General features: G+C 34.4%; 1 protein-coding gene across 2 annotated transcripts in view; it reads left to right on the top strand.

Moving 5' to 3' along the window:
- Positions 1-17,062, top strand: part of ITFG1 (integrin alpha FG-GAP repeat containing 1) — a 347,986-nt gene that overhangs the window by 134,658 nt on the left and 196,266 nt on the right. For both annotated transcript variants that reach the window (XM_023245671.2, XM_045047180.1), the window contains one exon: positions 16,648-16,742. In XM_023245671.2, coding sequence (XP_023101439.2) covers positions 16,648-16,742 — 95 coding nt within the window. The remainder of the gene's footprint in view (positions 1-16,647; positions 16,743-17,062) is intronic.

Genomic DNA, 17,062 nt, shown 5'->3' with positions numbered 1-17,062 from the left:
ATGGGCTGTCCTTTTCTGTTTCTTTGAATCCTGTGTGGGTTTTTGTTGTTGTTTAAACTGGATACTTGATTATTATTATGTGATAACTCTGAAAATCAGATTCTTAACCCTTTCCCAGAGTTCTAGTGTGAAGCAGTCCATTTGTTTAGGTACTTTTCCAGACTTTTCACAAAAACTGTGCTCTTTGTCATGTACACTCACTAAAGTCTCTATACCTTTAACTCATGTTCTTCTGGTATTTGACAGATGTCCTTGAATACCAGGAGCTTAAAAAAAAAATAACAGAAACAAACAAACAAAAAAAACCCACTTGTAGTCTTCACATATTAGCTCTATGCTAAGTCATTCCTTCAAATCTTAGCCAGGCTTCCACTGAGTCTATGGAGCAACCCAGAGTGAAAACTTTGGGTTACTTTTATTTTGGGTCTTTTCTAAGCATGTGTCTTGCTCTAGCTATGTAGCTTTCTGAATCAATCACATCTATCCCTCACCCAAGTACTTTTAAATTTCACAAAGAATCTCTTTCATATTTTCCTCCCATGACTTAGGCAGCCAACTGTATCTTACCCACACATCTGTGGGCCTTGCAGTGTTTTTAAACAGTGCCTGCTGCTTTTCTGGCCTGAGTTTCAAGTTAGCCAAAAATACCAGAAGCATCTTGCATATGTCTTTCAAGGAGCCCTTAGGTTAAAATAGACACATACAGTAATTTGCAGATAAGGTCTGTCCTTGACGCTGGATCCAGGGTCTCATGCTGGGAATGCAAGCCATCACTATTTCATCACTGCTGTCACACTGAGAGGGATAGGGCAGAGACAGGTAGAAGTGCCACAAACTTTATCAACCATTTTTAACTTGTCTTTTTTATAAATCAGTCTTCTTGGTTGCTGTCAACATTTGACTGTTTTTAGCATTCTGACAAAGTTGTTTCTGTAAGTTCTGTTTGTGATTATTTTATTTGGTTGGTTGGTTGGTTGTTTATTTGGAGTTTTTTGTTTGTTTTTAAGTATGTCTATGAGGGAACAGAGCCTAGATAGAGCTGCCTAGCCTGCCATCTTGCTGATGTCACTTTATTTACTTAGTCTTTATAGTTTTGCCTATTTTAGAAATTGTATATAAATGGAATCATACAATATTTCTGGATTTTTACAGTTAGCATCATGTTTCCGAAGTTCATTCATGTTGTAGTGTGTATTAGTAATTTGATCCTTTTTATTGCTTAGTGGGATTCCATTCCCTGAGTGTACCATATTTCATTTGTCACCTATTGACAAATATTTTAGAATGTTTTCAGTTTGGAGCTGTTAGAATAATACTATGAAAATTTGGTTAAAAGACTGTGTAGATATGTGGCTTCATTTTTCTATGGTTAAAACTAGGAGTAAAATCACTAGCTCTCTATAATAAGTATATGCTTAACTTTTATGAAGTTGCCAAACTGTTCTATAAAGTGGCTATATCTTTTTTAAGTTATTACCCACAGTGTATAAGGGTTACAATTTCTCTTGTAACACTTAGTGTTGTGATTCTTTTTTCTTATAATAATACTGTTGAGTGCATAGTGATTTCTTATTATGCCTTTTATTTGCATTTCCAATATGACTAATGATGCTGAGCATTTTTATATGTTTATTTGCCATTTATATATTTTATTTAGTGAAATATCTATTCCAGTCTTTTGTCCATTTTTTAAAAATTGGTTGTCTGTCTTACTAAGTTGTAGGACTTCTTTGTATATTCTCAACACAAATCGTATTTCAGATATATGATTTGATGGTCTTTTCTCTCAGTCTGTGGCTTATCTTTCTCTTCATTTTCCTAATAGAGTCTTTAGAAGAGCAAAAGTTTTACATTTTTCTAATGTCTAATTTGTCAGATTTTGCTTTTATTCATCATGCTTTTAGTGTCATATCTAAGAAATCTTTGTCCAACCCAAGAACAGAAACATTTTCTCCTAGGTTTTCTTCTATAAGTTTTCTATTTTTACCTGTTTCATTTAGGTCTATGGTTCATTTCTTTTTTTTTTTTAATATGAAATTTATTGTCAAATTGGTTTCCATACAACACCCAGTGCTCATCCCAACAGGTGCCCTCCTCAATGCCCATCACTCACCCTCCCTTCCCTCCCACCCCTCATCAACCCTCAGATTATTCTGTTTTTTAAGAGTCACTTATGGTTTGGCCCCCTCTATCTCTATGATTCATTTCAAAATAAGGTCTTGAATGTTATGTTTATCAACAACATGTATTTTTTATCATCTCAGAACGTTGTATTATTTAGAGTATTTTCTAATCATAGTATTTGTGTGTAAGGAAAGTAGTATCATAGTATCATAAAATGGAGTCTTTTAGAGAGATTATACTAACTAATGTTGACTGATGATTATTTGCTATGGCTCAGAATGAGGAAGAAGCTGCAGAAATTTCTTGGGTGTCAGAGTTGAAATTACCTAGACCCAATGTCAGCATTGCAATTTAGCTGACAGTTCTTCACCCACATAGAGATACATAATTTGCCTGGAAACATGGTTTTAAGAAATGAGTCATACATACACACACACACACACACACACACACACACATACATACCCCTCTGTAATTACTTGGTCTGGGATTTTTTTAACGTTCATTGCACCTACACTTAAGTATTAATATAGAATGAAAGGTATTTCCTATAGCCATAACTCATCAGACAGGGAAATGACATCATTTATCAAGGAAACAAGAAAAAATATACTCCTATGTTAAGAAGAGGGTCTTTGGATGGGAGTAACATTAGTGCATTTCATTGTCTTAGCAAAATCAGTGATTAACCACATGAAATGGAACACAATTGAAATCCTCTTCACATGCTAACACTTCTATCACAATACCTAGTAGTGGGCCAATGTAGCAATATGGTGAATGCTGTGTCTTAAATGTTACTGTAAATATTTAATAAAGTACTATTTAATCTACAGTGAAGTCATGTAAGATGTGGGTTTCACAATTGTTGACTTTTGAAATCTTAATTAGAGCCATTGGGGTTTTCAAAGTTTAATATTGCTTAGTAAATGCCCAGTCAGTGAGGAAGAATACATTTATTTTCCTGTTCCCAGGACAAAGTAAAGTGGACCAATTCCTTAAAGCATTAATGAGGTCTCATGTCCACACTTGTTGAGATGAGCACTGGGTATTATTTGTAAATGATGAATTACTAAATTCTAGTCCTGAAACCAATACTACACTATATATTAACTAACTTGAATTTGAATTTAAAAATTTAATTTAATTTAATTTTTAAAAAGGTCTCATGTCCACTTGGCTTGTTTTGTGGATTAGAAAATTGAATATATGAACTAAAGTAACTTACCTGTGGCCTTAAAATCAGACAGTTTTTGGTATGAATCCCTGCTCCTCTCCTAACTAACTGTATGAACTTATCAAAGTTACTTGACCATTTACTATTGTGGTTAATAAATACAGTGTTAATATATTTTGCTAAATCAAATATTTTAGAACAAGTGTTCACATTTCTTACACCTGAACTGATCAACTCAGAATAAGATGTAAAGTTATATTTGAGAATGTATTCATTACTGTCCACTCCGTTAAAATCCAGAGAAAACAGTATTCCCTACCTGTTTGCTAGATCTCTAAATATGGTTGAACTTTTGAAAGTGTCAGTTTCAGTGAAGGAAGGAGACAATCTTGGATAATAAACTTACACTTGATTTCAAATCCCAAGTTTACCTCCTACTTTTTCCTGGCTTTTTCCCTGGGTGATTAACATAGCCAATCATCATTATCCCATCTATAAAATAAGAATAATATTGTTTACTTTATTGTTTTTTTTTTCAGAAAAATGTGATAGTGTGTATAAAAAAAAAAAAAACCTCCACTAGGACTTAGCATATGTTAAGAAATTATCTGTTCTCTTCTCCTGTCCACTCCAAGACATACCCTTCCTTTGTATCAGAGTGGGGTAAAAAAGTTGAGAACTGCAGCTTTAGGCATGGTGTTTTTATTTTTTTCAGTGTTTATGAACACAACTGAAATAATTGTTTATAAATGTGATAGTAAATGATGTTTCAATTATTTCATAGGTGAATAACCCTTTAAATCACTCTGGTACCTTTAAATAAATGCTGTTCTAATGGAGAAGGTAGTTGGAAAGATGATGTCAATATTCTGATGTTATACAGTGACTTATGCCTAACAAATTGAATAATTATCTGGTTCTGACCATTTCTAAATAGAGCCTGCATGGTTGAAGGAACATGTGACTGGAGTCAAGTCTTGGCTCTCCCTCTCCATGTAATGCAAGAAAAATAATTTAATCTTTCTGAGACTTAGTATTCCCATCCTTAAATGTAGAGATAAAGGACATAATTTCTATGACCCTTTATATTTCTATTATATAATTTATCAATATATATCAATATATATTATCAATATATTATCAATATAATAATTTATCAATATAATTTATCAGTATATAAATCAATAAGAAATTAATCTAGTCAGGGGCGCCTGGGTGGCTCAGTAGGTTAAGCATCCGACTTCGGCTCAGGTCATAATCTCACCCTTTTTGAATTCGAGCCCCGTCGGGCTCTGTGCTGATAGCTCAGAGCCTGGAGCCTGCTTTGGATTCTGTGTCTCCCTCTCTCTCTGCCCCTCCCCCACGTTGCTCTGTCTCTCTCTGTCTCAAAAATAAAACATTAAAAAAAAAAGAAATTGATCTAGTCAAGTTGATTGCTATATTCTGTTGACTAAAAAAAAGGAATTAATAATTAGGAAAATATGTGTATAAATCACTGGTGTTATGAGGGATCTTTATACTTCTTAATAGGTAAATATTTTACTTTTAATTAATGCCCATGAAATAATTACAGGGATCACAGCTTGCTGTAGAATTCATTGTTCAGTTCACTTTGCTTATGTACTTAGCAACTTCATAGAGTTTGATTCCCTGTTTCTCATTTGCAAGGATGGGTAATAAAGATTTTAATCTTGAAAATGAGTATCTTGTGAGAGTAATGGTATTATCACTGTTGCCAGTGTTTATTTCATCTATCCCCATCCTTCTGACAGGAAGTTCACAGCCAATCAGTGAAACAGAATTCAGCCAAAGCTAGAAAAAGCAGTCTTTCAGACATTCCATACAGAAGAATCTATTATGAATATTATTAGGTGGAAAATCGTACTTCTTAAAGATAAGGAGCCAGGACTTGAGAGCTTGATGTCCTAATAACTTGTTGGGTATTAATAAAGATGCATATTTGGTTGTTTAATAGCCGTCCTAAATAAATTGTGGCCTCAGTGGAAATTATAACTACTCTATAGTTGTGAAGGGGATTAAAGATGTTTATCTTCTGAGAAAAGTGCTAATTAGCTCATTGATTGTACAACCAAATGACTAAAATCCTCTAAAGTATTTTTTCATGAAAATTTCAAAATTAGCATGACTAGAGCATTTATTTTTTAAAGAATATTTCATATTCATCTACATATTTCTGAAATTTGTCCTTTTTTAGTACTTCTAAACTAGTCCACGTTTATTTAAAATATTGCCAGTTATAAAAGTGTCTCAAAGGTGAATCTTCCAAAGATATATATTTCAATGAAGGGTGAGTGTAGCAAAAGTTGTCAGAAAACCCTAATTAGTGGTTATTATTGATGCCCATGTTAATGGGAGCCATCTCCCATTAAGCTTGTATGTGCCAAGCATTATGCAAATGACAGTGGCTAAGAATAGTGGTTCCAGAGTCAGTCTGCCTCGGTTTTAACTATTCTGGCTCTGCCTCTCACTACTCTTACTCAGTGTTTTTGAGGAAGTTACTTTATCTTTGTTGTTTTTTTTTTTCCAATTTAAATTAGGGTTTTTTTTTTTCTTTTTGAGAGAGCATGAGCACAATGGGGCAGTGGGGGGGGGAGTGGAGGGACAGAGAGAGGGGTAGATCCCAAGCAGGCTCCACACTGTCAGCACGGAGCCGGATGCAGGACTCGACCTCAGAAACTGAGATCATGACTGAGCTGAAACCAAGTGTCGGATGCTTAATCGACTGAACCACCCAGGTGCCCCAATCTTCTTTTTTTTTTAATGTTTACTTATTTTGAGAGAGAGAGAAAGCATGTGCATGCATGCACAAGCAGAGAAAGGGCAGAGAGAGAAGGAGAGAGAGAGAATCCTAAGCAGGCTCCACACTCAGCATGGAGCCAAACATGGGGCTCAATCTCACAGCTGTGAGATTGTGACCTAAGCCAAAATCAAGCTGGACACATAACTCACTGAGTCACCCGGGCACCCAAAAAATTAAAATGTCCTATTTTTTAATTTGTCTTAGTTCTTGCTTTCAAAACCATGTATAATTTCATATAATTATGTAATCATGAATATTATGGAAAAATTTTACTGTGCACATACGTAGCTAAATGCACAATGTTCAGTTTTGGTAAGAAATGGTAAAAGAAATATAATTTTACAGAATATTTAATAATTAGCATAAAATAATAGAGTTTTAGATTTAATTCTAAGAATCTTAAAAATAACCTGGTTGAACCTCCCTCTCTTCACTCTCTTCCCAACTTCAGAAAGTAAAATAAGGCCATTGCCATCTAGAATATTAGAGAGACATTTCCACTACCTACTGGTAACTGGGCTTGAATTAGTCCTCTTTACCCTGTTACCTCCTACTCACCAAAACAGTTGGTTTTTATGTCTATTCACATAATAGAGCAGGGGAAACTCAGAACAGGAGGTGGAATAGGTCATGACTTCTATAAAATTCTTAATAAGAAAAAAAATCATGAAGACATGGTAGTTAAAGAATCAGTGTATTCAGCAAATCAGAAAGCATCAGCAGATAAGTATCCTGCAGATATTATTGAAGCCTAATAGATATTTAGGTATTGAAATAACAACAAAAAATATTTTATCGTTTCAATAAGAATAATAGAATTGAGAAGAGAAAACTAAGTCATTATGAAAGTCCTATTTGAGACTAGCTACTCACAAAGCCTATATTTTAAAGCAAATTTGATTAACTTTGTATATTGTTGGTCCCACTTCATGCTTTCAAGCATAACCATGTCTGATAGTAACCAGCAGCATCTTAAAGAATTATAATTTTTCTGCTTTGATCATTTTCATATTCTTTGACAATATGTGTTTAACAGTGAAATTTTGTTAAGTCCCTGGTACTTTCTAGACTCATATTCAATCACATAAGTATATTAATACTAGGTTTATATGAACATAGTTAAAAATCAACCTGTATGCTATTTAACATGTAAAATAAAATTTAGTAAACTGATGTATGTATTCATAATTCTGTCATTTTGTCATTTAAAAATGATTATTTTGAAGAAATTAAGTTTATTCCTTTTACATATGTGATAATATTCTTTTTTTTCCTCTTGTTTTTTTAAGTAATATAGTGGCTGTTTCTCACTGTCATAGTTTGGTTTATGAGTATTTTTTTAAGCTAAAGAAATTAAGTATTTTAATTCATGCCCTCTTATACAATTCATCATTTGTTTTTTTAATATTTATTTATTTTGAGAGAGAGAGAGAGAGAGCAAGGGAGAGGGAGAGAGAGAGTCCCAAGCAGGTTCCACACTGTCAGCAGAGAGCTGGATATGGGGCTCAATCCTATGAACCATGAGATCATGACCTGAACCAAAATCAGAAGTCAGATGTTTAACCAACTAAGCCACCCAGGCACCCCATCATTTATTTTAAAAATCTGAATTTTGTTTCCTTAAAATAATCTAATCTGGCTATTACAGATTTTGTATCAGATTCAATTTATTTCTGTGTCAGTAATTTCTCTAATGTTAATGATGTGTTCTGAAAAATATAAAATCATAAGCTTCATATATTACAATGGAAGTAAAAAGGAAATGATTTTTGGTAAATGGTTTTTACTTTAGCATGCATATTTCCAGCTTTTTATAATAATCACAAAAAATGTAGTTTAATATGTGAATACATTATCTGTCATATGTCTTACAAGTCTCTTGACAAATGTGATAGAAAAGCTGTTACTTCTACTTATATTCTTTGTCTATTTTAGCAAGAAATAAATTTTAAAAACCCTGTGCAGAAATCTTTCAGCCTTGGGTCGCCCATGTTAGAAGTTAAAGCCTTGAATTCCATTTAGAACCTTCTACCATTAATTAGTCATATGACTTGTGGTATTTATATCCTCTGCATGGTATAGCCATCCATGAGTAAATTTTCCACATGGTGGAGTCATTTTGACTTATTCTCCATTTGAGCTGTCGTGACATGTTCTACTCTGTAACTCAGAAATTTCTGATTTATTTTTGTTATTGAACTCAGAGTTCCAGGTTATAAATCTGAATATTCAATGATTCTACTTATGATTATTTTCTCCATCTATGGAATAATATCCTAAATTGTTACTTTCATTTTTCATGACCTGATGTTTCAGTGTGTCCTACTGTGGAAGAATTAAGTGGTTCCCAGAAATGAGAACTCTGAAGGAAAAAGTAGTCCTACTAGGAGTTATGCCTTTTTTTTTTTTTTTTTTTTTTTTACTGTGTTGCCTACCAGCACAGTATACCACTGTCCTAAGTAGGTACAGCATATCACTGTGATAGAGGGGATATATAGGTATAATATACTACTTTATGGTGGTTTACTGTTTTACAATATTTCCCAAATTCTTTCACCCACATTTAATCCTCACAATGACCCCAGATGGTAGATAAATAATACAGAGATAATGAGTTTCCTGAAAACTGGATTATTCAGTAAGTGGTGTGGGAAACTGGATATATCTCTTAAAAAAGTACAGTGGGATCATAACTCACAGCTTAAGCCAGAATAAATTCTAGGTGAATCAAAGACCTAAAAACAAAAAGTGTCCCTAAGTACTGTGAATTTAAAAGCAAACTTCTAACTTATAAGCAAACATAGATGCTACAAAGAAAAATATTAATAAATCATAGACAAATAATTTTCTAATGTAGAATGGACTCCTGCAAATTGGCAAGAACAGGCCAACAACATTATTAATAAGAAAACTAAAAATTGGGGCACCTGGGTGGCTCAGTTGGTTAAGCATCCGACTGCAGCTCATGATCTCACGGTTCATGAATTAAAGCCCCAGTCCAGGGTCTGTGCTGACAGCTCAGAGCCTGGAGCCTGCTTTGGATTCTGTGTCTCCCTCTCTCTCTGCCCCTCCTCTCTCTCTCTCTCTCTCTCTCTCTCTCTCTCTCTCTCTCTCTCTCTCTCTCTCTCAAATAAATGTTAATTAAAAATTTTAAAGAATGTTTTTGATGAAGCAAGCAAAAAAATCATAGTTTTATTACATCTTGACTCTTGAGTACACATCTTTTTAATAGTCTTTGTTGGAAAATAAATCCATAAAACTTTTTTGCTATACAGAATATGGTGGTTGTCTTGATGAAAAGCATTGGAGATATTGAATTGTAAGCTGAATTAACCACCCCCCCCCCTTTGTTTTAACATAACACTTGAAACAAATGATAAACTATGGTTATTCACATTTGGGGTTTGGTAGACATTTTCTCTAAAATGAACAAAATGAACTCATCACTTTGAGGTAACAACTGACAGGAAGGTACCAATGATAAAATTTAATATTTCAAGCAAAAATTGGGATTTTAGAAAATTGTTATATATCATGAACTGACAGCTTCCCAATTCCTAAAGACTTTGAGGAGATTTATGGTGATATTAACAGATGAGAATGTTTGATATTATGTAATGAAATGTTTCAACATTTGGAAAATCTCCATAACTCAGTGAATCAGTATTTTCTAAATGTTTGATAGTGGTTTTACAAAGTCATGCAATGGTAAAATATCCATTCAAAATGCAAAATAAATTGTTGGATTTTAATTAGCAGTAGGAAAACTTCATTGCTATGGCTCTAGATTCTTCATTGCAACTAACCTTTAAGAAAATATTACTTGTTGAATTTTTGTGGTAATATGAAAGAATATCCAGAGTTTTCTGAAAAAACTATTGAAATACTTCTTCCAGGTATATATTTTTACATTTGTCAACCAAAACAACAGATTGAGTACAAAAGTAGTATGAAAATCCAGCTTTTTTCTAATAAGCCGAATAATGCTACTCTTCTTGCAAAATGGTTTTTTTTTTTTTTTTTGGAAAATACAGTAGTTATTTTTCATGAAATGTTATTTGTGCTCACATGTAGATTTATGGTTGTTATTTTTAACTTAATATTTAAATTCCTCAGTCTTAATTTCTAATGTGATTAATAACCCATGGATATAATCCACATAAACAGAGCTTGTTGGGGGCCACAGCTTTTGAGTTTTTAAGAATTTTGAGACTAAAAAGTTTGAGAACTACTCCTTTATGGAGATTGAAATAAAAACTTTAAGTTCATTATAACCACTGAAATAGTAATTTCCATTTTAGGAATTTATATTACAGATATAATCTCAAAAGATGAGGTAATAAATGTACAAAGTTATTCATTGTTATATTCTGATCAAAAGATCAGAAACAACCTAGTGTTTGCCCATCAATAGAGGTTATGTTGAGGTATATCCATATAATGTAATGCTGTGTCACAGATGAGGCACATACAGATTTATCAATGTGCAAAGATCTCAACGATACATTAAATCAAAAATTCAAGGTGCCGGGGCGCCTGGGTGGCTCAGTCGGTTAAGCGGCCCACTTCGGCTCAGGTCATGATCTCGCGGTCCGTGAGTTCGAGCCCTGCGTCGGGCTCTATGCTGACAGCTCAGAGCCTGGAGCCTGTTTCAGATTCTGTATCTCCCTCTCTCTGACCCTCCCCCATTCATGCTCTGTCTGTCTGTCTCAAAAATAAATAAACGTTAAAAAAAAAAATTCAAGGTGCCAAAAACTATGTAGACTACACTGCCTTTTGTACAAAATTATATGTAGTATATGTATATGCATATGTTATCTGTTAAAAGGATACACAAGGGCACCTGTGTGGCTCAGTTGGTTGAGCGTCCGACTTCGGCTCAAGTCACGATCTCATGGTTTGTGGGTTCAAGCCCCACATCAGGCTTTGTGAGGACAGCTCGGAGACTGGAGCCTGCTTCAGATTCTGTGTCTCCCTCTCTCTCTCTGCCCTTCCCCCACTCATGCTGCGCCTCTCTCTTTGAAAAGTAAATAAACATTAATTTTTTTTTTTAAAGGATAAACAAGAAACTGCTTGTGGCTGCCACTCTGGAGGGGACCTAGCAACAAAAATAGGAGGAAGACATTTCAAAAACAACTGAATACTCTTTGAACAGTTATAAAAATATTAAAGAAAAGAAAAGAAAAGAAATGCTGCACTTGTTCCTAAAAAGTCCTAATATTTTAAGATTATTTTTCAGTTTCTTTCCCAAAACCACATGACAAATTACTTATTAGGAGCTAAGTCAGGTTAAGAATCCAAATCTGTCTAATCCTGGTTCTACTATCTTTATTATATTAAAATTTACACACACTCTCATGGAGTGGGAAGACATTCACAGAAAACAGTTATTTTATGTAGTAGTAATTGTTTTGTTGCCATAATGAGTTGACCTGCACAAGAGAAACAAGAATTTGTAGAAGATTAGATGGACTCAGTCCCAAGAGGCTAGATGGAACAAAGCTCCTGAGGAAGGAAGGGATACATACTAAAGGGTTAATGGAGGGGCTCCTGGGTGGCTTAGTTGGTTGAGGGTCTGACTTGGCTCAGGTCATGATTGATCCCACAGTTCGTGGGTTTGAGCCTATGTCAGGCTCTGTGCTGACAGCTCAGAACCTGGAACCTGTTTCTAATTCTGTGTCTCCCTCTCTCTCTGCCCCTCCCCTGTTCACGTTCTTTCTCTCTCTCAAAATCAAATAAACATCAAAAAATGGGGGGAGGCAGCTAATGGAATTTGATTAGCAAGAGGAGTTTATTCAGGACAGAAGTAGGGATCCATGTAGCACCCCCTGGTACCCCTGGGAGACCATTGTAAATACCTTGGTGCCGTGGTTCCCATACCTTCCCATGCATCAAGATCAACCAGAAAGCGTATGAAAACACAGATTGCTTGGCCCCGCTCTCCAAGGTTCTGATTCATTAGATCTGGACAGGGGCTTAAGATTTCACATTTCTAACAAGTTCCCAGGTGATACTTAGGCTATGGGGACTGAGACTCCACTTTGAGAATCACTGCATTAGAGAAACTGTGCTGTTCGAAGTTGGTTAGGTAATATGTGATCTGGGGCCAGAACAATGAATTGTAATTTTTTTAAATGATACCAAAGGTCACTTAACTTCAGGAGACTGAAATATTATAAATTTTTAAGACAAGTAATATATATGTTACCCTTTCTTATGTATATCTTCTTAATCCCCTGCTAATTAAAAATAAAAATTATTATATAAAAGTTCATTATACATTTTTATGAAAACAGTAACTTAATTTTAGTGTCTTCTTGGTTTTAAAGTTAAAATGTCTTAGAAAAATCTGTTTGAATCATTACATTTATTTCAGTAAGTTACTTATCTGTTTTTAAGGGAGAATTTCATTTGAAAATTGGCTAAAGTCAGCATCAAATGGAAATTAACATGTGTTCAATGTGCACTGTAGTCTCTAGTGGTCAGCCATTCCAAAGGTCAATTTTTACACTGCAGTTTATAAAATAATCAAAATACCATTCCTTCTGTTATATTTTCTGTTGAGTCTTTGAGAAGTGATGTTAGCCTTCAAGAAAACTTGAGATATGCAGTGTACTGAAGTCCTGGGGAAGGGGAATACAAAGTTACCAATTCCTGGGACTTCTTTAAAGAATGTATCCAAGTTTGGGCACCTGGGTGGCTTAGTTGGTTAAGTGGCTGGCTTAGGCTCAGGTCATGATTTCATGGTTCAGGCCCCATATTGGGCTCTGTGCTGACAGCTCAGAACCTAGAGCCTGCTTCTGATTCTGTGTCTTCCTCTCTCTCTACCCCTCCCCGGCTCACACTCTGTCTCTCTCTGTTTCTCAAAAACTGAATAAACGTTAAAAAGAATTTTTTTTTTAAAGAATGTGTCCAACCTCACAGACTGGAACCTCTTTCAGCATGATTTCTTCATAGTCTACTCAAAATCACATTATTCTTAGAGAATTTGCTTAAATCAATATTATTTCCTAGTCTTGGGCCTTTGATTCATGTAAAATTTATTTTTCTGAAACTATTTCCTTCCCTAGGTACAAAAGTTAAAGTATTATTAAAGTTTTGTTTTGTTTTTGTTTTGTTTTATTTTTTTATATTTTATTTTATTTATTTTTTTAAAACATTTATTTTTTTAATATGAAATTTATTGTCAAAATGGTTTCCATACAACCCCCAGTGTTCATCCCAACAGGTGCCCTCCTCAATACTCATCAAAAACGATTTAAACAATATAATGAAACAAGAATTTAGAATAATAATCATAAAATTAATTGCTGGGTTTGAAAAAGCATAGAGGACAGAAGAGAATCTATTGCTACAGAGATCAGGGGACTAAGAAATAGTCATGAGGAGCTAAAAAATGCTATAAATGAGGTGCAAAATAAAATGGAGGCAGCCATAGCACGGATTGAAGAGGCAGAGGAGAGAATAGGTGAATTAGAAGATAAAATTATGGAAAAGAGGAAGTTGGTTTTTTTTTTTTTTTTTTTGAGTAAAAGGCTACTGTAGTCTGAGATAAAAAGATTATGCAGATTATAAGACAGTGGTTGTGGAAATAGTCTAGATTAAAGAAGGCTAAAAATTAAAAACTAAATGCAGGGGTGCCTGGGTGGCTCAGTTGGTTAAGCATCTGACTCTTGATCCTTAGGTCACAATCTCACATTTGGTGAGTTCTAGCCCCACATCAGGCTCTTCACTGATAGCACAGAGCCTGCATGGGATTTTTGCTCCCTCTCTCTCTGCCCCTCCCTCGCTAGTGTGTGTTCTTTCTCTTTCTCTCTCTCTCTCAAAATAAATAAATAAACTTAAAAAAAAAACTAAATGCAATTCCTACCCCTATATTAGATAGGTAAGAGGCAAAAATGCTATAAAGGACATTGTTAAGTCAATGGATAAAATTGGAATATAGATAGTACATTAGGTAAAAGTATTTGTGTGAATTGATGAACTGATAACTACTGTGGTTATGTCAGAAAATATCCCTTTTCCTAGGAAACAAACACTCAATTATTTAGGGGTAAAGGGCCATAATGTATGTAATTATGTATGTAGTTCAGCAGAAGATTGATTTCATAGAGCATACAAATGTTAAAACAAATGGGGTGAAATGGTAACAATAGGAATATCTGGATAAAGGGTTTACAGGCATTCCATCCACTATTTTTATTATTATAATTTTAAGTTTAAATTATTTTCAAATAAAATGTAACAGACAACCTGCAGAAAAGTGAAACGTGTGATTTAAATGTTCGTTTTCTTTAAGAAAGAAAACTTTCCTCTGGATGTGAAGTTGAACTCTCAGAAAGCTTCTCTATTTCCCTAAATATCAAAAAATAGCACCTAGAGAGGGTACAAGGAGCATTCTCAATGATTAAGTTCTCAATTTCTAAGACCATATCTATAAAATATTGCTGATAATTTATACTAAAAGATATGTTATCACTTGAGTTTATTTTATGTTTATTAGATGGTTACTTGTCAGCATTAAGTATCAGCTAAGTCATGGTTGAAATACTTGTAGGAAATAGGAAACTACTTGGAAGAAAGACCAACTAGGGGGAAATCAAAGTGTAAATCAGAATCTAAGCTGAGTATTTTGCCATTGGGTAAAAATGAAGGGCAGAGACTTGGTAATGGTCTTCTAATTGGTCCCCCATTAATTTGCGATAAAATGGTTTGGCTTTTAATGATGTAGATGATATTACTAGAACCTACTTATAAATCACATTTTTCACTTAACTCATTCTTACTTAGCTGGCTCTTTTTTATTCTTTTTTTTAACCATGACAGATGTTTATGCCCTTGGAAAGTCTTCTCCTTTCCAAGTATTTGTCTAGAGTTGTACCTCTTTCTCTCAGCTTCTTTCTCAGTAATCCAAATCTATACATTGTCAAATCACAGATGTTCTCTATACTTTCCGTTGTCAATTCATCTATTTTATTTGATGTTTTACTCCTCTGTGTAAGGGTATATTATCACAAATGATATTAATCATAAGGATCATAAGTAATTAAACCATGAAATTAAATGAAAGAAATTTATTTTTCACTATGCTGTGCCTTTTTCTTTGCTGAGGTCAGCTTCCATTGGCTAGATTTTCAACCCACTCAGCCTAAAATTCTTTTTTCCTTTGTGAATACATTACTGAAGACTTGATAGGCTTGTTTAAATTCTGTATTTCTCTTAATATGTAAGTGTACACAAGGATGAATATTTCTTTATTGTTAATCCTTATTATCGCCTTCCATCTGAAGGTACTTACCTCAGACACACACTGTATATTAAACCATAGCAAATAAGTCAGTGAATAAAGCAACACAAAATTTAAAATCCAAATGACTATTCCACTGTGCATGTCACTGTAGAGATTTAGCTCTAGGACATCAAAATCTATAAACTGCAGTAAACTCTATCAGGTAAGGGGCAGTAGATAGGAGAGAGGTTCCTCAGTAACCTCATTTCTATTTTTTTTAATTTTCTTTAATATTTATTTTTGAGAGAGAGAGACAGAACACAAGTGGGGGAGGGTCAGAGAGAGAGGGAGACACAGAATCTGAAGCATCTTCCAGGCTCTGGGCTGTAAGCACAGAGCCCATCATGGGGCTTGAACCCCCAAACTGCGAGACCATGAACTGAGCTGAAGTCAGATGCTCAAGTGACTGATCCACCCAGGTGCCTCAGTAACCTCATTTCTGAAGGTCTTCGCAAAGCACTATGCAGTTTTTTAACCAGTCAGCCAGAAATGACATCTGTATTCTCTTCATTTGCCTTTTTATTGATAAAAATTAATTGGTGCTTTTTAGAAGCCAGGGGGCTGAGAGCTTTATAACTCTTAAATTGAAGTTCATACTATATAAAAGACACTTTTAAAATAAGCCATATAATAACGAGTTACTATTGACATGCTTGTTTTTCTCCTGTGGCAGCTATGATAATTATGTAAATAAATCAAAACCCATGTTGTTTAAAAATTGATGATTTTAACATTGAAGCCTGAAAATGGGGTCTTTTTCCAACATTGGATAAATTTTTAACTACATAAAAGTGAGCAATTTAAAACAAGATAAATCTAGGAGCACCTGGATGGCTTAGTCTGTTGAGTCTGACTCTTGATTTTAGCTCAGGTCATGATTTCTCAGTTTGTAGGTTTGAGCCCTGCGTCACACTCTGAGCTGACAGTGCAGAGTCTGCTTGGGATTCTCTCTCTCCCTCTTTCTCTCTGCCCCTTTCCCACTTATGCTCGCACTCTTTCTGTCAAGAATAAATAAAATTTTTTAAAATAAAAATAAAACAAGATACAATCCAGGTAATAGGTAGCAAGGGGCAGAGTAATTGTTTTAATTGAATCACATTTATTACAAAGTCATCCGTCACATTCTTCCATTTATGCAGATTGACACAGACTTTGACCAAATAGGAAATGTAACCTGCTGTACAAGCACACTTTATTTTGTAGCTGTTAATGGACTCTCAAAGTTTCTTTTGGCAGATGGAGATGGACACATGGATCACTTACTGCCAGGCTGTGAAGATAAAAACTGCCAGAAAAGCATCATTTACTTAGCAAGATCTGGAACAAAGCAGGTATACCAGCTTGTTTTTTAATGTCAGTAGAGTTACCTTCTTGAAGAAAATCTTCAGAGATTTGAAAAAGTATCTGAAGAATCACACACAGAGAAACCAAATGTAAATCATTGACTTCCTCATTTTAATTTAATGAAAGGCATATAAATCTTGTGTTTGTTTATTGAGGGGGGAAAGCACTGTTACAATCATTTCTGGTGAAGAAAACCTATTATTGTTCCTATAATTAAATGATCCATTAGCATTTTATAGGCCAGGAATATGATAAAATGCACTGCAACTATAATAAAAGGTTATGGAAAATAACATCACATCTATTG

This window comes from Felis catus, chromosome E2, assembly GCF_018350175.1.
Source record: "Felis catus isolate Fca126 chromosome E2, F.catus_Fca126_mat1.0, whole genome shotgun sequence".
NCBI lineage: Eukaryota > Metazoa > Chordata > Mammalia > Carnivora > Felidae > Felis > Felis catus.
This window is presented reverse-complemented; position numbering and strand designations above follow the sequence as displayed.